At 39.5% G+C, this 26,522-nt stretch overlaps 4 protein-coding genes across 8 annotated transcripts; 2 read left to right on the plus strand and 2 right to left on the minus strand.

Annotated features, from left to right (window-relative positions):
• The first annotated feature begins 127 nt into the window (after window positions 1-127).
• Window positions 128-5,250, plus strand: LOC147386007 (uncharacterized). The gene is made up of 4 exons (XM_086423640.1): window positions 128-282; window positions 368-616; window positions 4,208-4,756; window positions 4,899-5,250. Exons 1-4 carry the CDS (start codon window positions 198-200, stop codon window positions 4,940-4,942), a joined length of 927 nt encoding a protein of 308 aa, XP_086279766.1. The 5' UTR covers window positions 128-197; the 3' UTR covers window positions 4,943-5,250.
• A 200-nt stretch (window positions 5,251-5,450) lies between these two features.
• CYCD7;1 (CYCLIN D7;1) lies at window positions 5,451-8,156 on the minus strand. Its single transcript, XM_086423761.1, has 5 exons — window positions 7,334-8,156; window positions 7,033-7,218; window positions 6,707-6,911; window positions 6,480-6,613; window positions 5,451-5,854 (listed from the first exon to the last, which is right to left on the minus strand). The coding sequence occupies exons 1-5, from the start codon at window positions 7,580-7,582 to the stop codon at window positions 5,624-5,626; spliced, it is 1,005 nt and encodes a 334-aa protein (XP_086279887.1). The 5' UTR covers window positions 7,583-8,156; the 3' UTR covers window positions 5,451-5,623.
• Window positions 8,157-9,588: 1,432 nt separating this feature from the next.
• Window positions 9,589-16,218, minus strand: LOC147386009 (uncharacterized). 4 transcript variants are annotated; one of them, XR_015171684.1, is made up of 9 exons: window positions 16,084-16,218; window positions 13,640-13,695; window positions 13,101-13,244; window positions 11,921-11,994; window positions 11,695-11,749; window positions 11,535-11,597; window positions 11,294-11,421; window positions 10,105-10,327; window positions 9,589-10,003 (listed from the first exon to the last, which is right to left on the minus strand). XR_015171684.1 is itself a non-coding variant. In XM_086422057.1 (8 exons), the coding sequence occupies exons 1-8, from the start codon at window positions 16,127-16,129 to the stop codon at window positions 9,925-9,927; spliced, it is 645 nt and encodes a 214-aa protein (XP_086278183.1). In that variant the 5' UTR covers window positions 16,130-16,218; the 3' UTR covers window positions 9,589-9,924. The 4 variants fall into 4 exon arrangements, 3 of the variants coding, with proteins under 3 accessions (XP_086278183.1, XP_086278185.1, XP_086278184.1); XM_086422057.1 differs by lacking the exon at window positions 10,105-10,327; XM_086422058.1 differs by lacking the exons at window positions 9,589-10,003; window positions 10,105-10,327 and adding an exon at window positions 10,465-10,877.
• A 387-nt stretch (window positions 16,219-16,605) lies between these two features.
• LOC147386010 (uncharacterized) lies at window positions 16,606-21,137 on the plus strand. Of its 2 annotated transcripts, XR_015171683.1 has the most exons (5): window positions 16,606-18,579; window positions 18,700-18,901; window positions 18,996-19,195; window positions 19,379-19,497; window positions 20,228-21,137. XR_015171683.1 is itself a non-coding variant. In XM_086422056.1 (4 exons), the coding sequence occupies exons 1-4, from the start codon at window positions 16,776-16,778 to the stop codon at window positions 19,444-19,446; spliced, it is 2,274 nt and encodes a 757-aa protein (XP_086278182.1). In that variant the 5' UTR covers window positions 16,606-16,775; the 3' UTR covers window positions 19,447-19,845. The 2 variants fall into 2 exon arrangements, 1 of the variants encoding a protein (XP_086278182.1); XM_086422056.1 differs by lacking the exon at window positions 20,228-21,137 and having other exon boundaries at window positions 19,379-19,845.
• Window positions 21,138-26,522: the final 5,385 nt, after the last annotated feature.

Genomic DNA, 26,522 nt, shown 5'->3' on the forward strand with positions numbered 1-26,522 from the left:
TGGAAGCTAAAACATTCCATCTTGCCACTTGGGACAATGGAACCCACCAACTTCTCATCCATTGGGTTAGTGACACGTGGCATATACTAGAACCGAGTGTTGAATTTCGCATCCAACTGTTTAGGCCTTTGAAGATTGACACCCACCTTAGCTTCCCATAAATTCTCTCTCTCTCACACACAAAACATTTGAAAGCCATGGCTCAACTCGACAGCACGAAAAGATACGTGAAGAGTCCCAACAGTCGCGCATCCGACCTAACAGTGGAACAACTACTTCATGGTAATTAATCTCAAATCTCATGCATTGTGTTTGTTGTTTGAAATATTACTACATCAGATAAGATTGTGGATTATGTGTACAATAGGTAATGATCACACGTGTCAATCACCCACAACACCTATGTTTGGGAAGAATCATGATCAAGAAGAGGATCAAGACCAACATACCAAGAAATCTGTTCTCACAAAGGTGAAGGAGAAGGCTAAGAAATGGAAAAATACTTTGGTTAAGAAGAAGCAAGACCACGACAATAACACTACACCTGAATGGGGTGTTAGCTTTGATGATGACCATGAAGATGAAGAAGAAGATTCTGAATACTATGGAGCACCAAGTAATATCGACATCATCCCTTACTAATATATATATATGGGTCACGTTATTACGACCCCCTTTGCGACACACCTTTTTGTCTTATATGGGCAAAAATGTTTGGAATGGGCTGATTTTTTGTGAGGATGATCTCTATGGTGAGGGGATCATCCTGGCAAAAAATCATCCCATTCCAAAACTTCTAGACCGTCCGATTTTTGTTGAAAAATTTTAGACCGTCCAATTTTTGTAAATCAATTTTGATGGGGTTAGAAGTTTTGGAATGGGATGATTTTTTGCCAGGATGATCCCCTCACCATAGAGATCATCCTCACAAAAAATCAGCCCATTCCAAACATTTTTTCCATATAAGACAAAAAGGTGTGTCGCAAAGGGGGTCGTAATAACGCGACCCTATATATATATATATATAATATATATATATATATGAATGCTAATGCTCAAGATCTCGTGGGAACATAATTAAGCATTTTCCAATACTTTTTTTTTTTCAATAAATGATTTGACAATCAATGCAAACAAATATTTATTGCACAAAAGACCAACATATCCCTATGTTTTCACTAAAAGATAAAATGAATAGGAGTATTATTAGAAAAAAAGTGTTGGAGAATGTTAACATATATATATATATATATATATATATATGGGTGGCGTTCAAGGGCCAACTTTTTAGCAAACTTTTTGCCAAAACAGTTTTCAAAACATAGGTTAGAGGTTTTGGAATGGGCTGATTTTTGGTGAGGATGATCTCTATGGTGAGGAGATCATCCTCACCAAAAATCAGCCCATTCCAAAACTTCTAACCCATGTTTACAAGTTGAAAAATCGTGGACCGTCCATTTTTTATAAACTGTTTTTGATGGGGTTAAAAGTTTTGAAATGGGCTGATTTTTGGTGATGATGATATCCTCACCGTAGAGATCATCCTCACCAAAAATCAGCCCATTCCAAAACCTCTAACCTATGTTTTGAAAAATGCTTTGCCAAAAAGTTTGCTAAAAAGTTGGCCCTTGAACGCCCCCCTATATATATATATATATATATATATATATATATATATATTATATATATATATATATATATATATATATATATAGGGTCCCGTTCAGCACCCTAAGCTTTACCACACATTTTAACAAACGTGTTTTGTCTTACATGGGTTAGAAGTTTTGGAATGGGCTGATTTTTGGTGAGGATGATCTCTATGGTGAGGAGATCATCCTCACCAAAAATCAGCTCATTCCAAAACTTCTAACCCCATCAAAAATGGTTTACAAAAAATGGACGGTCCACGATTTTTCAACATGTAAACATGGGGCTAAACATTTCAGAATGGGCTGATTTTTGGGGAGGATGATCTTCTAATCATAGAGATCATCCTCACAAAAATCAGCCCATTCCAAAACTTCTAACCCATGTAGGACAAAAAACGTTTGTTAAAGTGTGTGGTAAAACTTAGGATGCTGAACATTTCCCATATATATATATATATATGGGAAATGTTCAGCACCAAACATTTTGGCAAAACATTTTTCAAAACATGGGTTAGAAGTTTTGGAATGGGTTGATTTTTGGTGAGGATGATCTCTGCGGTGAGGAGATCATCATCACCAAAAATCAGCCCATTCCAAAACTTCTAACCCCACAAAAAATGATTCACAAAAAATGGACGGTCCATGATTTTTCAACTTGTAAACATGGGGCTAGAAGTTTTGGAATGGGCTGATTTTTGGTGAGGATGATCTCTACGGTGAGGAGATCATCCTCACTAAAAATCAGCCCATTCCAAAACTTCTAACCCATGTACGACAAAAATGATTGGCTAAAATGTTGGCCAAAATGTTTGGTGCTGAAGGGGACCCTATATATATATATATATGGGTAGCGTTCAATGGCAAACTTTTTAGCAAACTTTTTGGCAAAACTTTTTTCAAAACATGAGTTAGAGGTTTTGGAATGGGCTGATTTTTGGTGAGGATGATCTCTACGGTGAGGAGATCATCCTCACCAAAAATCAGCCCATTCCAAAACCTCTAACCCCATCAAAAACAGTTTACAAAAAATGGACGGTCCATGATTTTTCAGCTTGTAAACATGGGTTAGAAGTTTTGGAATGGGCTGATTTTTGGTGAGGATGATCTCCTCACCGTAGAGATCATCCTCACCAAAAATCAGCCCATTCCAAAACCTCTAACTCGTGTTTTGAAAAATGTTTTGCCAAAAAGTTGGCCATTGAACGCCCCCCTATATATATATATGGGAAATGTTCAGCACCCTAAGTTTTACCACACACTTTAACAAACGTTTTTTGTCCTACATGGGTTAGAAGTTTTGGAATGGGCTGATTTTTGGTGAGGATGATCTCTATGATTAGAAGATCATCCTCCCCAAAAATCAGCCCATTCCGAAATGTTTAACCCTATGTTTACAAGTTGAAAAATCGTGGACCGTCCATTTTTTGTAAATCATTTTTGATGGGGTTAGAAATTTTGGAATGAGCTGATTTTTAGTGAGAATGATCTCCTCACCATAGAGATCATCCTCACCAAAAATCAACTCATTCCGAAACTTCTAACCCATGTAGGACAAAACGCGTTTGTTAAAGTGTGTGGTAAAACTTAGGGTGCCAAACGGGACCCATATATATATATATATATATATATGGGAAATGTTCAGCACCCTAAGTTTTACCACACACTTTAACAAACGTTTTTTGTCCTACATGGGTTAGAAGTTTTGGAATGGGCTGATTTTTTGTGAGGATGATCTCTATGATTAGAAGATCATCCTCCCCAAAAATCAGCCCATTCCGAAATGTTTAGCCCCATGTTTACAAGTTCAAAAATCGTGGACCGTCCATTTTTTGTAAATCATTTTTGATGGGGTTAAAAGTTTTGGAATGAGCTGATTTTTGGTGAGGATGATCTCCTCACCATAGAGATCATCCTCACCAAAAATCAGCCCATTCCGAAACTTCTAACCCATGTAGGACAAAACGCGTTTGTTAAAGTGTGTGGTAAAACTTAGGGTGCCGAACGGGACCCATATATATATAAAGTGTTACAAGAGCTTAGATCCATAACTCATATTGTGTCAACATTGATGCCCTAATTATCCCAAAGATGTGGGGTTGGTTGAATGAGTCTTGTCTATTCATATCTGCTTTTGCTACCTTCATATTTGTTTTATATTCTTGTCACTCGCTTTTCTATAACTTTCAAATTGGTTTTTGTTGAACGGGATCAAAACATTTGACTCTCTAGTTCATGTCTATTATCCCTCTTATATTTTGATGTGCATTTTTTATAGTATTTTCACTCATCCATCTCAACATCATTATCTTACATTTAATCTAACAACATAGAGCTTCTTGATTAAACATTAAGTTCCATAAGAGTATAGTATTCCTACTGTGATCCTATAAATATTTTTTCCTTTTTATTTGGTTGGGATGCATCAGGCACATTGGCTTGATTCCCATGGATTGAATCAGGATGACATTGAACTTATGTCATTGAATCTAATTTAAAGTCTTATTATAATAATTCACAATGTGTAATTTTCACCTTTTTTTATATATAATTTTCAGTGTATGAATCAGAAGTAGCACCTGAGGATTGTAAAGAGATGGCAACACAACACCCGAGAGCAGACCCCATAATTTCAGAGAATCGTGTTCTGGTACTAAGCAGCACACCCAAAGAACAAGAATGCAGAGAAGAGAACACTAGCAAGACAATTACTGAATCAGTAACAGAGAAGCTTGCACCGGCATATGCCATGGCTTCGGAAGCAACCCATAAGATCACTTCTAAGATTCAAGAAATGGCAATTGCAACATCGGCGGCATTGGCCCCAAGAGACGACGAGACGAGTAGCAATGGTGTTAAATGGGACAAAGGGGTATCAGTGAAGGAATATTTGGTACAGAAGCTGGAACCTGGAGAAGAAGAGAGGGCACTTTCAAAGGTGATATCAGAGGCAATGACTCCAAAGGAGGAGCTTGGCGATATAGGCATGGTCGAGAAGATGAAAGGGGCTGTTTCTTCGTTACTTGGGAGGGAAGAAGAGTCAAAGATGTCGATGACAAAGAACACGTCATCAACAAATCTTCCGGTCTCCATGAATGCTTATGAAGGTATATTTTTATTATCTTTTCTTTCCTCATTTTATATTCTCATAAATAAATTCAAATTATGTACCATGAGCAAGTGGGCTTTGTTGGTGTCCCTAGCAATTCTCTTCCTCTCTAACCACATCTTTTGGGTTTATGTTTGTAGTTGTTGAAGAAGAAAATGAAGGAAGAATACTACAAGCCAACTAGTAGCACTCTCAGAGTGTAGAAAAAGGCCTGATCATTTTGCTTCAACGAAACAAGTCACCGATATCATGTAATTTATCAATAAAAGCTTCTCTCAAAATGTATTTCCTAGTAACGCGCATAATTATCAACAATAAACAGTTTTGCAGCTATGAGATGTTAAAATAATAATATTTATGGGATTAAAAATGCCCAATTTTGTATAATGCGACCTTGGGACCCAATTGGCGAGGCCTATTTTTGCTAGGCTGAAGTGCTAAAGGTTGTTCTTGTAAGCTTTCATATCCATTATGTATCATTTTTATTGGAGACTTACATGTTTAACAAATAAAAACAACACTGATACGGGAGTGACATTTTTGGGGGTGAAAAAAATGACATTTTGACGTGGTGGCGTGCACATAACCGTAGAAGCTTGTCCTTGAGATATAAACAAAAAATATCTGCGGTTATGTGCACGCCACCACGTCAAAATGTCATTTTTGTCATCCCAAAAATGTCATCCCAGCACGACTCTACAAACAAAGCAATATTGGGAACTGATTTCTGGAAATAGAGACCAATATGACATCTAAGAATAATATGGACCATTGAGAGCTTTCAAACACGGTAGTGTAGATTACAAACCCTAAGATGAAGGATCACAAAATGTGACTCCAATTGTATCTGGGACTTTGCCATCGATCAACAATCCTCTCCCCTCTTTCTCTTCTTTGGATTTGATGGGAAGTTCGAATTCAAAGCAGACACCATGGAGAGAGAAAGATCAATGTAGCAATTGAATGTATCGATTCGTTGCATTGGCATTACTGTTACAGGACTAGAAGGGAAGTAGGAGTACCCACGGACCGATAAACTATGAAGCGGGTCTGCCACTCGCTCTTCCATCATCTTGTGACAATTTTCAATATCATCCTGCATCATCAAAATTAAATCAAGAAAAAAGAGAGAAAATATAGAGAGAATTCCCAAAAAGGTTGACAAAAATTGAAAATTTCCAAAAACAGCACTATTCATTTTAATTCCAAAAATGATAAATTACCATTTTCATAATTAAATTTTTTTGATAAAGTGGAATTTTTTTTTTTTTCTTATTCTACAAAACAGTAAATCCTTTCCCCATTTTAATTTCAATAAAACAGTTTAAAAAAAAAAAAAAAAAGGAAAAATCCTGGGGTGACATTGGGATTTACTTCGAGTCTCACAACGTGGAGGTGCGCACACAGCCATAGATATGTTTCATCGAGATATGAGTAAAAATAATCTACGGTTATGTGCACACCTCCACGTCAGAAATGTGAGAATAGCAGTAAATCCCAATGTCACCTCAGCATTACTCTTATAAAAAAAAAGTTTTGTTTTATAGAACAGTGAAAATTTTCCCAAATGATAAATTAGTGGTTTCGAAATTAAAATAAACAATGTTCCATTTTGGTAAATTTTCAATTTTTAGCACATGTTTTGTTTTGGTAAATAACCCTAAAATATACCCTATTTCAATAAAATAAAACTTAATTTACTAGATTCTTGAAATGTTTACCATTTGATTTTGAGGGATGAGATTAAGGACATCAGAGAGATAGGCACCGAATTTTGATGGAAGTAGTTCCTCTAGACCACATTGTAGTGCTGATACTGCAATTATGGATGACCTGAACTCAATGAATTTTGGATCTGGATTTGTTTCAATCAAATATCAGATATATATGATCAAAATAATTCCAAGTATAGCATTCTTTATTTGAAACAAGGGAAAGAAAACAATACCTGTAAGAGCCCCGAGAAGCAACTCGGTGAGACGAGAAGTTAAAGTCGAGCGAAAGTGAGGTTGGAGGGAATCCAGATGATTCAACAACAATTCCATATAAGAGTAGGATGTGACGCACCCGAGGCGCCATTCCAATGCCTTCAACACCGTTAATTCCATCTGTTGGATCATGATCGGTTGAAATGAATGGTCTAAATCATCCATCTTCAACCACAAACACCAGATTAGTCCAAAATAGTTGTTGCAGTTAATTTAAAGCAGAAATAATGTTAGATTAACAGAAGAGCCATAAAAGTTCCTTAAAATAAAATTAAATGGTACCCACCTGAAGTTCATGCAATTGAGGTATGTAGACTTCACCAAACTTGGCAGAAATGGATAAACATGCAACAGAAACCAATTCAATCAAAGCCACACTCCTAACATTGCTTTGATTTATAGAAATAAATCGATCAAGGTAATTTGTAGCGTTGAATACTGTATCGAAAGAGAGATTGAACCTACGACAAGTCTGAAAATAAAAAATAAAAAAGTTAAAAATGATCAAACTATATATATATATATATATGATTTATTAGTCTTTGGTTGAAGATAATAGAAATGGTATATATTATTATATGACAGACCTTGATGAACCATTGAACGGCTCTGATCCTAGCATGCAATGAATCAGACGATTGAAGTCGAGGTTGAGGCATGTAGGTGACCTCCTTGTGGAAGAACACCATGAGGGCATTCTCGTCATCTTCCATGGTAATGGTAGTGTTGTCTAAATTGCGCTCCTTGTGACAAGTAGTAGGATAGTGATGTTGTGGGGTAAGAGGAGGAGGAGGAGGAGTTCTTAGCCAATCCTCTTCACATAGCAGACTCTCCATATTATTTTTCTCTTATAATTTCGTAATAAATCCCCAATGTGTTTTATTATTGAAAACTCAGTAACAACAACAGAAGAGTGAAGAGTGTGTACTGTGGGGGAGGAAATTGTCTGACATGAGAACTTTTCTCACTATAGGGTGTTATAGGGTGTAGTACGTTAATCAAACGGTTTCTGTCAAAGAGAGAGAGAGAGCAGTTGGAGAGAGAGAGTGGTGGAGGGAGGTAGTTATAGAGGTGTGGGGTTGGAGAGAAGTTAACCGTGGTTAAGAGTGAGGAAGGTTAGTAGGGAGAAAATGGAGAGCGAGCGTGTGAAATAAAAAGCGGGACGCATACCTCATGAAATGCGGTAAATGCTAAGAACCGTTTTTTGAGTATTTACAGTAACCAATTACGTGAGCGCACGAGGATGAGCAATGAGGCTGGTGTACCCTAATTTAATACGCACCCACTGTGTCTGACTCAGCATACTTGAGTCTAGTTGGTGGGGGCTCTTTATGGCCCACTACTATATACACGTGGGCCCACGTCCTTACCTTCTTCTACCAATAATAACTCCTACATTGTTGTCAGACAGTTGGCACTACTTACTCCGTAGTTGGGGGTGAGGGTGAGGGTGAGGGTGAGGGGAGCTTTGCTAACTTACACAGTATGCACGTTACACGTGGCAGACATGAAGGCGCGCGAAATAGTTTTTATTTTTTATAACCATCCGTCTTCATGAAATGAAGCAAAACAAACTGATAATGTATGTGATCGAACTTACCAGTAACTCCTCGAAATAGCAATTCTCATGGGGTTATGAATTGATTGCTCCGCCAACCCATTTGGGAAATAACAACGACAATCACCAAGTTGTGATGAATTAATTTATTGGTAATTCGAGTGTCAAGGCATCTCTTCTTCAAATCTCAGTCACATTGTCTTGACAGTTCAATTGAATAGTGATTAATTTTTGGAGAAATTAAGAATAATTTCAATCTATTTTTTTTAACTGTTATTTTGAAGAATTAAATTCAAAATATGTGTCTCCAATCTACTATCCATCGTATTCTCCATTTTGGAGAGTGGGATTTTTAATATCCATTTTGATTAATAATTTTGGATTCTCCATCCCATCCTAGATTATATTGGAATCTTTTTAGATTTTATGGGTCTCTCATGAACTATACTTCTCCATTTCCATTTTAAGTTGAATTAAAAAAAATATTAAAATATTTATAGACAGGCATTTTGGATAACATGGTTGGAGTGAATACCTTTTGAATATCAAAAATAACCATCCATAAATAAATGGTTATCTATTATGTAGAGTAATTTTGAATATTCCCCTTGGAATTACTCTAAGAGAAACTCCATGATAATTAGCCATTCCATTATAGTATTTTTAAAGTTTATCCAAAATGCTCATCCATAAATACTTCTAATATTTTTTTAATTCAACTCAAAATGGAGAGGAGATGGTGACTACATTGGAGACCCTAAATTTCAAAATGGTTCTCCAAAATAACAGTTGGGGGCATGAAATCTTTTGAAACCAAAAAAATGAAGAATTGAAACTTATCCTCTATTATGGTGATTGAAAACTTAACTCTCCAAAATAAAGGAGATAATGACTGCATTGAAGACCCTTCAAATGGCTTTGACTATCCAAAACTGTAGTTGAGAGAGGGTCGAAACTAGTACGGTATAAATTGGAGTAGCTCTAAGGAGATTGATCAAACAGTTCTTAAATATCTCATAAAATTAAATTATTTTATATTTTCTGAAGAGGAACATTAAATAGAATAGGCAAATGCTCCAAGTAATTTTATTTTATTTTTTTATTTTGTGGGGTGGGGGGTTGATGAGCAAAGCTAATTATAGCAGGTGAACATGGGTCAGTGGTATCAACACAAACTTTTAAATGTTGTGCATACTAATCAAAAGTCATGCAAAAATGAGCGTCACGCCACCATTTAATGTATCCCAACCCTCCTAATATAAATTCATAGGCAAAACAATCAGAGTGATCAAATCAATGATCATAGCCATGAGATGGTTAGGTTCACCTGATTAAGAATGCCTTTCACACACCATTCATCCAAGTCAGTATAAATATATGCACATCTCGAATGATGTTCAGATACATTCCATATGACATACTATTTTGGTCCTATCTTTTACAAACTCTCTCATTCTTTTTCAAAGAACTGAAATTTGGAAAATACGTACCAGCAAATAAACAAACATGGGTAGTAGCTTAAATCAACTGCAGAGCCTTCATTGACGAGGACGAATGATTGGCAAGATACCCAGCTTCAATCATCAACTTGTCAATGAAAATGATTTTGAGATTTCAGTTTTATTGCAATTGATATGATGAAAAGCTGAAACCTGATCGCCCCTCATTAGTGGACTTCAGCTCGAGCTTCTGAAATGGGCTGCACAGGTTGGATCAATAACAGACTCATCAATAGCTTGCTGTATACTACATTGTACAAAACTAAATAGTTTAGAAAACATAATGAAAAAGAAAAAAGACCTTGCCAATTTAGACCACCGTCGTCAATGGCGTCAATCGTAGATCACCATTGCTGTGGGGTTTAGGTTGAACAAAAACAGAAAGTGAGAGAGAGAGCGCGTTTGGGTTTTACGTTGTGGGACTTATGTTGGAAATAAATTATTTGATGAAGAGTATTACGGTCATTTTACTTGTTCGTTTTTAAACGCAGTTGTGAGAAGCTCATATGTTCCGCTCGTCAAAACTGTGGTAAAAACAAAACAAAACAAAAAAAGCTGCTTTATGAAGTGCTATCAAATGCAAATCGCGGCACGAAATTGAGTTTTAACCGCAAAAACTGTGAAAAGCTACTTTTTGAAATGCTATCAAACACACACTTGGTGTTTTGTGGACAATATAAATTATGAGGTTGTAGTAGGCGCAGTCTGCGCATGTAATCTCAAAACACAGCTGGTGCATATTATGTGGTGCATCCAAACAATCCTAAACTTTTACAAGTCAATGATGGTATATATTATAATGCACAAACGAGAAAGTTCCTTGATTGGATGCATGGTTTTAAATCTTGTACAAGACCGAGATACCCCTGTATTTTGAACTACTGATATGCCCTGTTTGACCCTGTTGCCCCCACTCCCACATCTCCCTCCAATTTTTGCCCCCTCCCCCTCCAATTAACTATAAGTTTGCCCCCACTAAAGGAAAATCCTGGCTCCGCCCCTGACCGAGACGACTTGTCCAATTCGTCTCAGTATCGTCCACCAACGAGATAGGTTGACAAAGTCGTCTCAAACCTGTTGTGTATCTCAAAAGTCAGTCTATTGTGTCCTTGTTGAACGAGACGTCTCGAATAAATTGGACAAGAGACATCAAAATGAGTTTTAAAACCATGATTGGACAAGGATACCTCCCCATGACATATTTGGTTTTTCTGTTTTTTGTTTTTTTGGGATAAGTAACATATTGAGTCCAACTAGCCTTGCACTAAGGCTCATCCACCGTCAAAACAAACCTCAAGATTCGTAACAAAATCTTGAGGTTTAGTTTTGATGGTGGATGAGCCTTAGTAAGGCTTTTTTTCCTTAATTGGGAAAGTGTTAGTCTAACATACTTGGTATTTGTTCTCAATGAAAAAAAGAAAAACTACACTGCAGAACACTTCCATTTTTCTTCTAGAGAAAGAGAGTTTAAAATGGAGTATTTTGTGTACCTGCTGTTAGGGTCATAGTAGAAGCCATTGATGGAGCCATCGCTACAAGAGAAGCAAACGTAGTAAAAGCCAGCAATGGTCAAGCCACAGTCTATTCCAACATTCATAAAATATTGCTCTTTCCATCTCTGCATGAGAAAATTGGAGAGAATGGCAAGGTTATCATTTTATAAAACTTTTCTTTCATAGAGGACATAAAAAAAAATACATAAATAAAATAATGAGAGTAGAAATAGAATACCATAAATATGAAGGGATATTTACTCAGATCCAAAGATTTACCACCATCAACCTCTACTTGACTCTAAAAAAAGGGAAAGAACCATTCAGTAGAAACTTAATTCTTGCTAGTGAAGGAACAAAGCCATGAACTGTCGCCGATGGAAGAGATACTTACTTACCAATAAAGAAGAAAAAGATATAAACTTGGACCAGTGCCTTATGTCATCCGCTGGCCTGTTGACAGTAAATAGAAATGCCGAACTGAATAGAGAGTTTATTTTTCTTAATCTGTACAGCTGGAATGCACCCAATGCTTAAGCTATAATATTGTTATCAAGACAAAACAATTCACTGGTAGTTTTTCAAAGGCCTCAATGCTCAAGTTAGTAAAAGAAAGGACCATACGTTGCTTCCCACTTGCCAGTGAAGAAAGTATAGTTCTTGGTATCAACAATTTCACCCTCCCAAAATGTCACTACCTGAAAATACACCACAAAATGAAAAGTTTCCTTAAAGTTTGGTTGAAATTCAATCTTCCCACTCTACTCTACCAGGTTATAGAAGTATAAGGATTTTTTTTCAACAGGTAAGAATTATTACTGTTTTTTTTTTTAATAACTAAGAATTATGACAGTTTCAATAAATAAATAAACCCACATTCTTGCCCTCTCGTCAATTTTCATCCTAACACTAAGAGATGTCAGTGAATCGAAACGGATCAATCTGAAATCTTATTGGATTCAATCCAAAAAACTAAGGGGTGAATTGATGATTTTGGATCTGATATGATACAACCTACTATCTTATTCTTTGGTTCTATATCAATCCTGTCTCGACCACCTGATCTGATAAAACGTATGAAGTATGTTAATGTTTAAATATAAGATGTGACTTTGATATCTTGTATATATTGTTTATAAAATCAGATCGGAATGATACCACTCTTATTAGTTCAAGAATGATCTTAATCAAATTTGATTGATATCACTCTTGTCAGTCTAGATCAACATTGATCCAAATCTGAATTCCGATGCCCTAATTTATACGAAACACTGAAAACCCTATCTTCACCATTACTGCAATCGTTGTCCGAATCCATTTAAAAACAGTCAGAATCTATCTGATAGTTGAAATGCCACAAAAGATGTGTCCAGTGCATGTGTATGTGTGTGCATATGTTGTAGTGGGTCCTCCCTCCATCTTAGGGTAATTCACTGTCTTTCTGAAGCAACGAATATTGCCTCAACAAAGTTCCAGAAAGACCCAAATAACTAAAATATACAGGCAGCTCATCATAAAAGACAAAATGTGTGGAAGAAGAAACACCAATGACATACTTGTAGACCCACCCAATTCACATGGTGGAGAAATTTCAACTACTTTCCATCAATCATAAATTATGAGGAAGATTATCATAGCAGGACTCTTGCCGGGAAATTTTCACATTACAGATCCTGTCCAACTAGAGAGTAACAAAAGGGCATACATAGAAAAAAAAAAAAAAAAAATGTCATGAGCACAGTAACCCTGGTTGATTCTTGGAGTAAAGAATTTTGTTTTGAGATAGAGGAAAGACGTTTCTTACTGGTGTCTCTGCCAAAGGAACATTAAGTGCTTCCATAGTGCCGCATAGATAACCATGATCAAGGTCACAACCTTGGATCCGAACATTAACCCTCCACGCTTCATCCTTTTCTGAACTTGAAACATTTTGAGTCCCAGAAAAGGCCTGTACACAAAAAAATTTATTCCACGAAGATCAAATAGCTAATATAGCAATGCAAAAAGGTCTTCACCATATGTATGTGTGAGATACATACTGATAATCTGATTAAGCCAAATCTGGATTTATTAACTATCTAGTATCTGTATACCATGTGTATAATGCAGTGGTCCTCAAACTTGTGAGTTTTAGACACTAAGTGTGCCTGAAACACACCTGAAGAAAAATCTAAATTGGAAGAGGCTCAGATGGTTTTGGAGAAATCCCCCTCCCCCCGACAAGAACAAGAACAGAACCCTCATCCCAAAAACGTTCCTTTTCTCTATCAATATTTGGGTGGAGATAAGGATTCGATTGATATAAATTAATGAACTCTTTTTACCAAAAAATGTCAGACTCACCTGCCCGACGCTTAAAAGTGTACAAGCTGGAGGGACAACATGTCCAGGACTTGCACCTTGGCATGTCACCAAAACAAAAAACACAAAAAAAAAAATTGTTAGAAATGCATGTGTCAAAACTTGAAAGAGGCAAAGATAAGATTAAACCAACTCTTAGTCAATACTCACTAGCTTGATCATAACCTAGAAACATGAACTTTGTAATCCAAATTCAATGATAATAATGCTCAGCATTCACCTCCTTTTACTTGTATCATGGAAATAGAATGATATTTATGTTGATTGTCAGGTGTACCATCTCACACAATAGAAGGAAAAAAAAAAAAATTACTTCAAAATCTCGATTTCTTTCACTATCTTCCTCTCATGCTTACCTAGACTGCTTTGAAGTTAAAGGTTGAATGAGGAAAATGACTTTCCAAGAAGCACAATTGTCTTTGGTTGTGAAGAAACTCTAATTTTCAATACAGGGGGAGGGGAAGGGGGAGGGGGTAAGGAGAGTGGTGGTATTGGGATGCCAAGAAAAATGCTACACAATTGTCTTTGGTTGTGAAGAGAACCAAAGTGGACAGTGAATACAATAACAGATGAAATTGGGATTTTTAAAAGTGATTGGTGATGGGGAGGTTCAATATGGGAGTCTCTCAAGTGTATAGTTTAACAATCAGGAAATAAACATTAAAAAGGTGCTACACTATGCATTCAAGTGAGACACCTAGAGCATAACCCTAACTTTTGTTCTAAACGTGTGCTTAGAAAACAAACCTCATCCTTAAGTTTCAATTTGCATATCATCAGTCTTTGTAGCAAGGGGAGGATTTACAGTGGGGGCACTTGCCCCCACAAGAATTTTAAAAGTCTATAGATGTTTTTTATAAGTATAAAGATCAATTAGCTATTGCGACAGATATTAGCAGTGGATAAAAAATCCACCACTATTGCCCCACAAATAAAAGTTTCCACTCTTAGTTGCCCCCACAAAATATTTTTTTCACTCTAAGTTGCCCCCACAAATTTTTTTTCTACTCTTAGTTGCCCCCACATGGGCAAAATCCTGGCTCTGCCCCTGTTTGTAGCACATAACCAAACCATCTCAATTGACTACTCCCTTATTTTATCATCAATTGAGGGGTTATTACTCCTACATTTTCAAGAATGCATTTGTTTCTCTTATCTAGTGTAGTCTTCCTACTCATCTATCCAAGAATCCTCAACTCATCTACATTCATTTCTGAGCATGGTATAGGACAAGCATAAAGATACCTAGCAAATTGGGGATCAATCCAACTAGGCGCTAACTTAGCTCCAATTAAGCTTCAGCCTGGTTCAACCTACTTGACTTGATCTTTGTCCAAATTTCGGCACACCATGACTCAAACCCAGATTGTCCGTATTGGCCAAGTTAACTCAGTATCGGTTCAGATAATCTAAGAAAACTCATTTTCAGAAAAATTAAAAGTACTTCCTTCTTTTTTGGAACATGATGAAGATGGAGAAGAACCTCCAATATAAATAATAAAGCAACGAAAGCTTGACAGAGAATATCAACCAAAAGAAGAACATGTTACGACAGAAAAGAGAAATCAAACCATATCTCAAACATGATTGTGATCAAGAAAATTAAGAGAGTCTACACCTAGAAATTATATAACTTGATGACACCAAAAAGAAACGATAACGATAAAATCTAAAGCAATGACACAAGGCTACCATTTGAGACCAAATCTCAAACAAGATTGCAGTTAAAGAAAATGAAGAGAAACTTACACCTAGAAGCTAGATATAACTGGATGACACCATAACGAAAGGATAATTATAAAATCTACAGAAAAAGAAAAAAAAGAAAAACAGGCGGCCATCATTTAGGAGATCATGATTAGGTCAAAAATTCATACTGATAAACTGTTGGTGCATGTATCAGATATTTAAAAAAACAATCTTGAACTGATTTTATGCTTGATTATCCAACTCCATACAATCTTATCTAAACTTACAATAACATTTTAATTGTCACCAATATCAATCAATCAATTTAAATAAAAATATCAAGATCTCAACTCCAGTCTCATCCATAATATTACTTCTTCTTCGATTCTGTCCAAAATTCACGAACAGATCAAGTGTTTCTCATGGAAATTGTTTTAAAAACGAATGGATTTCTCATAGTGGAAGGAAAAAAAAAAAAACAATCTTTCAAAAAAATCTCCGTGACTTACACTCTCGCCCTAACTCTAACCCTATCGAAGAAACGATTTCTTCAACAATAAATTAAGACCACAGAATCGCAGAAACATCTACAGAAATCTTGTGTTTTATAGATAAAACAGATTCAAAGACCGATCCACAGGAGAATATTGTAGATTGTAGAAAGCAGATCGAAATCTAAATATTACAAACAAATTAAAAAATTATTAAAAATCGAAAGAAATTCGAATCATCAGTACCTGAAACTTGAGAAGGCGCCGAACTCTCCACTACCCTCACAGGCATTTCTTCAATCAATCGGATCTCAAACAAAGGGGAAGAAAAAAAAAACAGAGAGAAAGATAAAAGAAGAAAACCAGATCTCTCAAAAAGCTTGAAGAAATCACCGGTTCAATCAGCACAGCCATTCTCCGGCCGGTCTGACCGGAAACCGAACCATCTCCGGCTCTCTGCCACTACAGCTGGAGATTTCGGTTTCTTTTCTCAAAACCGGTCAAACCAAGAGTTTCACTGCTTATCGACCGGTTTTTGCCGGTAAAATCGATTCGGCTCGAGAGATAAACAAAACCCGCTTTCCTCGACCTAACCGGTTCATCCGGTTAGACTTGGACCCTCTTCTACGGTTTATAAACGAGCAAACCGGCTCTCACTCTATTTCCTTCTATGCGCGATAGAAAAACTGCTCTCTCTCTCTCTCTCTCTCTCTGGGCTTTGGGCGACTTCAAATAATAGAAACACAACACAAGTACGTACTATAGTCCCTTTTTCTTTGTTAGAAAAAACAGTTATTTTTTGTTCAGTTATTTTGGTAAAATATCATGTCAAGAACATTAGTTTTTTGCTAAGAAATAGAGATAGTTTCTGTTTAATTAGTTAAATTTGCTTTTTGGGAAAGTGTTTGCTGTGGTAGTCTTCAACATTGGATCTGTTAATGGCATCTGGGTCTGAACCCATACCAATTAGTTCACTAAAACACGATCCCGCATGGAAACATTGCCAAATGTTTAAGAATGGTGAACGTGTTCAACTCAAGTGTCTTTATTGCCTTAAATTATTTTCGGGCGGTGGGATTCATAGAATTAAAGAACATCTCGCATGCCAAAAAGGTAACGCGTCGTGTTGTTCTAGAGTGCCATTGGAGGTTCAGCGTATTATGCAACAAAGTTTGGATGGAGTTACGGTTAAAAAGAAGAAGAAACAAAGGATAGCTGAAGATATTAGGAGTCTTACTCCGGGTAGTAATGAAATGGACACATTTGGTAATCAATGTGAAGTGAATACCGGGCTTCAATTGCTAGCTCACCCTGACACTCTTGAATCGAATATGGGTGTGTTTGAAAGGAGAAATGAAGGAATGAAAAATAGAATTTCGGACAGAAGGAAGAGAGGTAGACCCGAGAATGCTTCCCCGCTTCCTGTAACTCCTAATGCTTCTATGCTTCCAGTTGGTGATCTTAACTTAAGGTCAACAAGGGAGAAGGAACTAGTGCATATGGCAGTAGGTCGGTTTCTTTATGACGTTGGTGTGTCTTTAGATGCTGTAAATTCACACTACTTCCAACCAATGATCGATGCAATAGCATCAAGAGGACCAGGGCTTGAACCGACCTCATATCATGACCTTCGAGGATGGATCTTGAAGTATACGGTTGAAGAAATGAATGGTGTATTAGAAAAATATAGGGAGACATGGGGAAAGACGGGATGTTCTGTCTTGGCTGATGAATGGGTGACAGAAACCGGTAGAATTTTGATAAATTTTTTCGTTTATTGTCCTGAAGGAACAATGTTTCTCAAATCTGTTGATGCAACCGATATAATTGGATCCATAGATCCACTCTATGATTTGCTTAAGAGTGTGGTTGAAGAAGTTGGAATAGATAATGTGTTGCAAGTGATCACCGATAGTACGGACCACTACATTGTTGCCGGGAAAAGGTTGATTGCAACTTTCCGTACTATGTATTGGACCCCATGCGCTGCTCGTTCCATAAATTTGATGCTTGAGGATTTTGGGAAAATCGAGTGGATAAATGTAACACTTGAGCATGCTAAATCAATAACAAGATTTATCTACAACCATAGTCTTGTTTTGAATATGATGAGAAGGTATACGGGTGGGAGGGATTTGATTCAACCGGTCATGACCCGCTCTGCGACCGACTTTACCACATTGAAATGCATGGTGAATCTAAAAGATAATTTGCAAGCTATGGTTTCTTCCCAAGAGTGGATGGATTGCCAATTTTTGAAACAACCAGAGGGTATTGCGGTAATGGAAATCATTTATAATCAGTCCTTTTGGTCGAGGTGCTCTGTAGTTGTTCGTCTAACTGACCCGCTCGTAGGAGTTTTGAGAATGGTTGGCAGTGATAACAGACCTGCGATGGGCTACATTCTTGCAGGCATGTACCGTGTGAAAGAAGCTATTAAGGTGGAATTGGTTGAGAACAAGGAATACATGGTGTATTGGAACATTATAGATAGTAGGTGGAATCGACAAATGCAGCATCCCCTTCATGAGGCTGGGTTTTTCCTTAATCCAAGGTTCTTTTATAGCCTTGAAGGTGATGCACGTGATAAGATCCCATCAGGAATGTTTGATTGCATTGAGAGGTTAGTGCCCGATATAAACATTCAAGATAAAATCAACAGAGAGTTGATATCATACAAGAACGCTGAAGGGGATTTCGGCAGAAAGATAGCTATAAGAGCTAGACATACTCTGCTTCCAGGTATGAATTCTTCTGTCAAATTTAACTTTAGTGTTTACATGCGTTGATTTAACGTTTGAGATTTTTTTAATATTATTATTGCAAATTAAGCTGATTCTTTTGAACTCTTTATGTTCTTAGCTGAATGGTGGGCTACATATGGAGGGGGTTGCCCAAATTTGGCACGATTGGCTATCCATATTCTTAGTCAAACTTGCAGTGCTAGTGTGTGCAAGCGCAGTGCTATTGCTTTTGAACAAGTACAGCAAACAAGAAACCGTCTTGAGCATCAGAGACTCCGTGACCTTGTCTTTGTTCAGTACAACTTGCGATTGCAGCAAATGTAAGTAACATGATCAGCCTTTGAACATTAACAATTACATAATTTAGTATCTTACACAATTGAAGAATCAAAAAAATTTATATGACAATTACAGACAATTTGGAAAAAATAAAGAACCGGAACCCGTGGATCCTATCTCCTCGGACAGCTTTGATTTCGCTGAAGATTGGGTAACCATGAAGAAGGAATTCTTTGAAGATGGGGATTCAGATTGGATGGCACTTGATCAGCCTTTAGTTAATAATATGATGATGTTGGATTCTCCAAATGATGAGCCCGAATACATGGTTGCAGGTACATATTGTCAACCTCCAGAGGGTGTCCTCCCTAGGGCTCACACTGTTGGATGGTTATTGGGTTGTATAATGTGCTTATCTTGAGGACCATCTGACGGTGTAGGCCTAGGAAGACAACCCTTCCGACATTTTTTTGAGTAATAAAAGCTTTTTAATTCTGTTAATTACACAAATGGAGCAGGGTTCGAATATCAGGAGAGACCAAACGGAGTCAAAGATGATGAGGGAGATGAGTCTGGAAGGATGTAGGTGGTGATGGTGTCAGGTGTGTGACATTTCATTAACACTTAACCTGATAAGGTAAGAGTCAACATTGATTGTGTCATGGGTTGCTTCTTGAGATGATATTTTAGTATAAAACTAGAATTGTAAATATTGGTGAATGCTTGGCCTCTTATGTTAAATGAAAGTTAGGACAGAACTGTTCAGTGTTATTTTAGAACTTTATCGGTCATTAATCTGGTGAAGAATAATAGTTATGTTGTTTCATAATAGTTCAGTGTTATTTTAGAACTTTATTGGTCATTAATCTGGTTTAGAATAATAGTTATGTTGTTTCATAAACTGTGAACTATGATTTACTTGGCATTTTGGGCAGTGCCTTTTGACCTGAACCGTTCAATCAATTAGACGATCTTAATTTTTAAATTGTGTCTTTGCACATAACGTCAGTAGGATTTGATAGTCATGCTTTTATAGTAAGTTCATCCCAACATGTCGCCATGAATTGGACAGCTTGAATGGGTGGAATGTTCATTGTTAAGTTTTGTCCTCAAAATTTTCTCTGCTCTCCCTATAAATTTGTCAATTTTGTTTATGGGCATATTACTGACTTGTATGGTCGTATAGATATTTGAGAGACCAAAACCTGAACGAGAGAAAATTAACTCTCATTTTTCTCCATGGCCGAAACTGTTATATCTCTTGATAGTCTATTTCCACTGTTTCTTTGTATGAGATGTTTGATTTCAGATTCAGATATGTTCACCTACCATAGCTCTAAGAGCCGATTCTTCTGTGGACCTTGAAGGCACCACAGCATTCTTGTCAGATAAACACTCTCCTTCTCCAGCTGATGCTGACTGGGTATATTGAACTGGAGCTTGCCTTTAGTCTCTCATACTCCAAGAAATTTTCAAGATACCTGGAGCGCATCAATTTGTAATTTATTCAAACCATGTGTTTCCAGGCGAACTAGACTATATTTTTAAGTCGGGAATTTGAAGATACAAATGATAGTCATGTGGGGGATACGACATAGAGAACATTGATTCAATTCTATTTGTAGGCATGTCTTCCTTCTATTCAAGTATGTTGATATCATTCGCAATCCACGTCTTCATAAATGTTGATATCACTCTTACTACATCAACCCATGATTTTGTTGGTCCTTTTATCCCACTTTTCAGAACTTTGACATGCAAATTTCTTATAATTGGCCTGGAACCAACCTCTGCTAAAGAGTCTGTCATTCATTGTCTATGTTCCCACCAAGCAGGAGTACAAATAGAAGGTAAGAACACAAGATAGATCGAAGCCTTGTCCTTAAATTTAGGGTCAGCATATGAATCATAACCTTCCATTTAATTGTCTAAAGTAAACCCCAAGGGGTTGGCCTAGTGGCAAGCCGAGCCTTGATAAGCTCCTTAGGAAGAGTAGGTCAAGTGTTTGAAAGCCCACGAAGCTATGAATTTCTTGGGGCCACCCTCTAGGGTCAGGTTGAGCCTCAACTCAACCTGTTGCACGTAGGACTTTCCGAGGGGGTGGTGTGTGTGACCGCAGGATTAGTCCCATTCGAAAGGTGGGGATACCCATGATATCAAAAAGAAAAAATCTAAAGTAACCTTTTTTTTTTTTCCGATGACGGGGGTGTCCGGACTCATAGATCCAACTAGCAAGGGCGAGGCAACTGGCCTCTTAGAGCACCATAGCTCTGCCCAAATCTCCTGGGGGGTGCCTGGGTGTCACGGCCCTATTCTTTCGAAGCGGGGTCGTGCGGCGCAAGGGGGTCAAATCCACTTGCAAGCCTGTAAAATGATCGTACACCACACACACGTAGCTAGCAAACAAGTAAACGAGGCAACACGAGATAAAGCCCGAAGGCAACTTTGTTGATATAATATTGATTACACGGTGTAACACGGTATAAAAGCAAATAGATGCGTTACAAGCAATTGATGATCCTATGACACGCGGGACCTCCACGGAGCTGGGCTTCAAGGCTTCAACAACGTGGGTGTAGGCCGGGGATTGGGACAGCACTGACACCCTTCCTACAAAGTGTATGCTAAGTCTTTACTAGATTTCCAGAAGGGAACATCAAAAGTAGAGGCCGGTCATACTCCCTTATTACTAAAATGCCACTAAGCTAACAAGGATGCCCTGGCACGGGGCTGACACGTACCCTAAGCTAACAGATATGCCCTGGTACGGGGGCTGACATGGCTTCATAACGAGCCTTACATAGCATTACATAGGGGCTCCCGGGTGACTCCGGGGCGAGTTACACCTAAACTCTAGGTGTCAGAGTACATGGCCGTTACAGTCTCCCCCACCTATTCTGCAGACGTCCTCGTCGCATTGTCCCTGACAAACTCTTCAATCTTCTGTTTGAATGGTTGTAGGTTCTCTGCTCTTTCCCAGGTGGCTTCACATTCTGGCAAGTTCTTCCAAGTGACAAAGTACTCCATGTGCTGCTGCTTGCTTGAACTGCTGCTGACTTGACGCTCGGCGAGAACTTGGTCGACAACACGTTCCGGCTGGATTGTTGAACGAGAAGGTGAACGTGTTGGAATGCTGCGTGCTGGATCTGCATGGGATGGCTTGAGACAGCTGGCATGGAAGACAGGGTGGATGTTGCGTAACCAGTGCGGTAACTTCAGCTTGTAGGAGACCTTGCCGACTCGAGAGAGGATGAGCATTGGACCTTCATAACGCTGTAGTAGACCCCTGTGTACTCGCTGTGTACTCGGTTGAACCTTCTCAACTGATCTGTCTTGAGTAGAACTAAGTCACCAACTTTGAAACGATCTGGTCGACGATGTTCATCAGCCCATTTCTTCATCCGCTTTGACGCTTTTTCAAGGTAAGATCTGGCAATTTCATTGTTGTCCTGCCAAAACTTAGCAAACTTGTACGCCCTTGGACACTGTCCCTGATATCCTGAAACAATAGTATGAGGAGTTAACGGTTGTTGGCCAGTAATAAGTTCAAAAGGACTCTTGTTGGAGGAAGAGCTCTTCTGAAGGTTGAAACAGAACTGTGCGACATCAAGTAGATTCGCCCAATCCTTTTGGTTGACAGTGACAAAATGCCTAAGATATTCCTCCAACATGGCATTAAATCTTTCAGTCTGCCCATCTGTTTGTGGATGTCCACTGGTCGAAAAGTCAAGCTGAGACCCAAGTAATCTGAACAATTCGGTCCAGAATCTCCCTGTAAATCTTGAATCTCTGTCGCTGACAATGTTCTTGGGCACACCCCAATACTTGATGACATGCTTGAGGAACAAGTGCGCTGTTTCTTCTGCTGAGCAATATGTCGAGGTCGGTATAAATGTAGCATATTTGAGAGAAACGGTCCACAACCACAAGGATGGATCCATACTCTGCAACCTTCGGCAAACCTGTGACAAAGTCCATAGAAACACTTTCCTAAGGCCTTTGGGGGACTGGAAGCGGTTCCAGCAGCCCAATAGGTTTGTCGCTCTCGATCTTGTCTTGCTGGCAAATGAGGCAGGTCCTCACATAGTCTAACACATCATCACGGATGTTCGGCCAGTAGTATCCTCGCTCCAAGAGAGCTAATGTGCGGCGCCAGCCCGGATGGCCAGCCCATGGAGTGTCGTGACACTTCCTCATCAGTTCTCGTCTTAGCCCGTCCGCACGTGGAACAAACATGCGGCTCTTTGTGGTATATAACAACCCATCCCGAAGCCAGAAACGGCGTGCTTTCCCCTTCTGCACCATATCCAATATGGCCTTCGCCTGGGGATCACTGTTCAAACCATTCTGAATTCTCTGTTGTAAAGTGCTGGTAACTTGAGAAACTTGTCGCTGAAGTGCTGCTAGCTCTGCTTTGCGACTCAAGGCATCGGCCACGTTATTGTTCTTTCCTGGCTTGTAATCCAAGGCCAAGTCGAACTCTGCGAGGAATTCTTGCCAACGAGCCTGTTTCGGTGTCAACTTCTTTTGAGTCAGGAAATGGCTCACAGCCACATTATCAGTCTTCACATGAACTTGTGACCCCAACAAGATAATGTCTCCAAACTCTCAAACAGTGGACGACGGCTAACAACTCTTTCTCCTGTGCGGTATAGCGTCTCTCAGCATCATTGAGCTTCCGACTTTCATAAGCAACGGATGCCCATCCTGTAACAACACTCCTCCAATAGCAAAGTCAGATGCATCTGTCTGAACTTCAAACGGCGGTGGTGATGTCGGGTAGAGCTAAGACTGGGTCTTGCATAACAGCAAGCTTGAGGTCTTCAAACGCCTCATTACACTTGTCCGACCAGGACCAAGTGTGATCTTTCTTCAACAGGTCTGTGAGAGGTGCGCTCTCTTTGGAATAACCTTGGACGAAACGCCTATAATAGTTCACAAGACCGAGGAATGACCTGAGTTCTGTGACAGTAGAAGGGGTTTTCCATTCATCAATAGCTCGCACTTTCTCCATGTCCATCCGGATCTGTCCATTACCCACAACGTGGCCAAGAAACATAATCTGCTCTTGGGCGAATGAACACTTCTCTAGCTTAACATACAACTGATTGTCGCGAAGCACTTGAATACCTTGCGTAATGTTGAACGTGCTCTTCTAAGGTAGAACTGTATACCACAATGTCATCGAGATATACCACAACAAACTTGTCGAGGTACGGTCTGAAGAGGTCGTTCATCAAGGTGCAGAATGTCGCAGGTGCGTTCGTAAGGCCGAAGGGCAGGACTAAGAACTCATAAGCACCATACCTGGTAGAACAGGTAGTTTTCGGCTCATCACCATCTGCAACCCGTACTTGATAGTACCCTGATCTCAAATCCAACTTGGAAAAGTACTTGGCTGCCCCAAGTTGATCAAACAAATCGGCAATCAGTGGAATCGTATACTTATTCTTGACGGTAACCTTGTTCAGCGCTCGGTAGTCTACACAAAGTCGTAATGACCCATCGTGCTTCTTCTGGAATAAAACAGGCGCCCCATAAGGTGCCTTCGAAGGTCTGATAAATCCAGACTCCAGAAGTCCATCAAGTTGCTTGCGTAGCTCAGCTAGTTCCGGAGGACTCATCCTGTATGGCCCCTTTGCAGGAGGCTTGGTACCAGGTACTAGTTCGATTTGATGATCGATCGGCCTACGTGGCGGTAGGGTCTTCGGAAGCTCTTCCGGCATAACATCATCAAATTCAGTCAAAACCTGTTTAACCAATGGGGGAGTTGAACTATGGTCCTGATCATCAGATTCAACTAGCAAGGTAGCAAGAAACGTTTGCTCACCTTTCTTCAACCCTTTCTTCAGCTGAAGGGCTGAGATCATCTTTCCCTCTTCTTTACCTGTAGAGAGAGGAATGAAGCTTGGACTTTCACCTAGCAAGCCCAAAGTGTTGGCGAATAGCATCGGAACGGCCCTGTTCTGTCGTAGAAAGTCCATCCCAATGATAACTCGGAACTCATCGAGTGGGGAACTGCGAGAAGATCTAGCTTACCCTTCCATGGACCTATCTTGATGGCCACGGACTTGGCCGACCTTGTATAGGAGTGGCCTTGGAGTTAACAGCTTTCATACGGCTTGAATCCTTTTCGAGCCGGATATTGAGGCGCTTCGCCTCTGCAGGGGAAATGAAGCTATGCGTAGCTCCCGTGTCAACCATTGCCTGGGTGGTCTTACCACCAATCTCCACATCAACATACATGAGACCCTTACGCTGACGGATCGTCTTAGTCTCAGAGGTCTGTTTCATTGCATTCAACAGATGCATAGCTCCCATATGAGAAGATTCATCCTCATCTTTCTCACTTGAACTCTCGTGACTAGGGTCACTCTGGGAAGCTAACAGTGCATTCAACTTGCTTCTCTGCGGGCAATTGAACGTCTTATGAGGACCACCACACAAGTAACACTGGATCTTGTTGCGGTGATTGTTGGACTGGGTACCGGTGTTCTTCGAAGGGGAGGAATCCCGATGGGATCTCCTGCTTGGACTGTGTCTAGATCCTCCATTTTTACCTTTGGAAGACCCATGGGTGCGTTCACTCTGCTGAGAGTACCCTTTCGACTGATTGGATACCTTCTTTTTTATTCCCATCGGGAGAATAATCCGTCAACCGCTCAGCTGCGGCGATAGCAGTCGTGAGGTCTTGCACACGTTGCCTCTGTAGTTCTGTCTGAACCCAAGGCTTAAGCCCTTCTGTAAACGAGAACAGCTTGTCTTTCTCTGACATATCACGGATATCAAGCATCAATGCGGAAAATTGCTTGACGTAGTCGTGCACGGTACCAGTATGTTGGAGTTGCCTCAACTTCCTGCGGGCAATGAACTCCACATTCTCGGGTAGGAACTGATTCTTCAGCTCCCTTTTGAGGTCTTCCCATGTATCGATGGAGCATTGGCCACTCTCCATCTCGGTGTACTTTGTTCGCCACCATAGCTTAGCGTCACCTGCAAGATACATAGAAGCAGTTGTTACTTTTACCTCTTCTGAATCCGGACGAGCTGCACGGAAGTACTGTTCCATATCAAACAGGAAGTTCTCGAGCTCTTTCGCATCGCGTGCACCACTGAAGGCGCGTGGCTCGGGGACTCGCAAGCGCGAGGGAGGAGCATCACCACCGGTAGGCCGCTCGTTACCAACGGCTCTTACCAGGAGGCCTACCTTAGTAGTGAGCTCCGTGATCTGTTCCTGTAATGTAGCTATGGATCCTCGGGTGTCTTCCTCGAGGTCAGTCACTCTGGCTCGGAACGTCTCGGATCTTTCCTCCAGCGTGTTCTGTCGATCATCCAATTGCGCAATACCATCAACTATCCCGGAGAGCATACCTACCTTCTCCTCTAATACCTCAATGCGTTCCTTGTTTGTACGTGGTGCTGGTGTGTTTGGAGCGGGTTGATCCGCGGTACTAGTAGTTCCTCTTACCATTATTCGCGTGAACTAATGGAATCTCGGGGGAATAGCTAGGGGGAATACCAACTGTGCTCAAACAACTGCTGCTCTGATACCAACTGTCACGGCCCTATTCTTTCGAAGCGGGGTCGTGCGGCGCAAGGGGGTCAAATCCACTTGCAAGCCTGTAAAATGATCGTACACCACACACACGTAGCTAGCAAACA

The sequence above is a fragment of the Akebia trifoliata genome, chromosome 14, assembly GCF_017979445.1.
Source record: "Akebia trifoliata isolate Shusen 1 chromosome 14, ASM1797944v1, whole genome shotgun sequence".
NCBI classification, from domain to species: Eukaryota; Viridiplantae; Streptophyta; class Magnoliopsida; order Ranunculales; family Lardizabalaceae; genus Akebia; species Akebia trifoliata.

Coding starts and splice junctions, on each gene's coding strand:
- LOC147386009 (XM_086422057.1), bottom strand. CDS start 16,129: ATGCCTGTGAGGGTAGTGGAGAGTTCGGCGCCTTCTCAAGTTTCAG. Junction 11,750..11,920: donor ACTGGCAAGTGGGAAGCAAC/GTATGGTCCTTT, acceptor TACTGTCAACAG/GCCAGCGGATGACATAAGGC. Junction 10,004..11,293: donor TACTATGACCCTAACAGCAG/GTACACAAAATA, acceptor CAACCTGTGCAG/CCCATTTCAGAAGCTCGAGC.
- LOC147386010 (XM_086422056.1), top strand. CDS start 16,776: ATGGCATCTGGGTCTGAACCCATACCAATTAGTTCACTAAAACACGAT. Junction 18,580..18,699: donor TAGACATACTCTGCTTCCAG/GTATGAATTCTT, acceptor TTATGTTCTTAG/CTGAATGGTGGGCTACATAT. Junction 19,196..19,378: donor GCCCGAATACATGGTTGCAG/GTACATATTGTC, acceptor CAAATGGAGCAG/GGTTCGAATATCAGGAGAGA.
- LOC147386007 (XM_086423640.1), top strand. CDS start 198: ATGGCTCAACTCGACAGCACGAAAAGATACGTGAAGAGTCCCAACAGT. Junction 283..367: donor AGTGGAACAACTACTTCATG/GTAATTAATCTC, acceptor TGTGTACAATAG/GTAATGATCACACGTGTCAA. Junction 4,757..4,898: donor CTCCATGAATGCTTATGAAG/GTATATTTTTAT, acceptor TTATGTTTGTAG/TTGTTGAAGAAGAAAATGAA.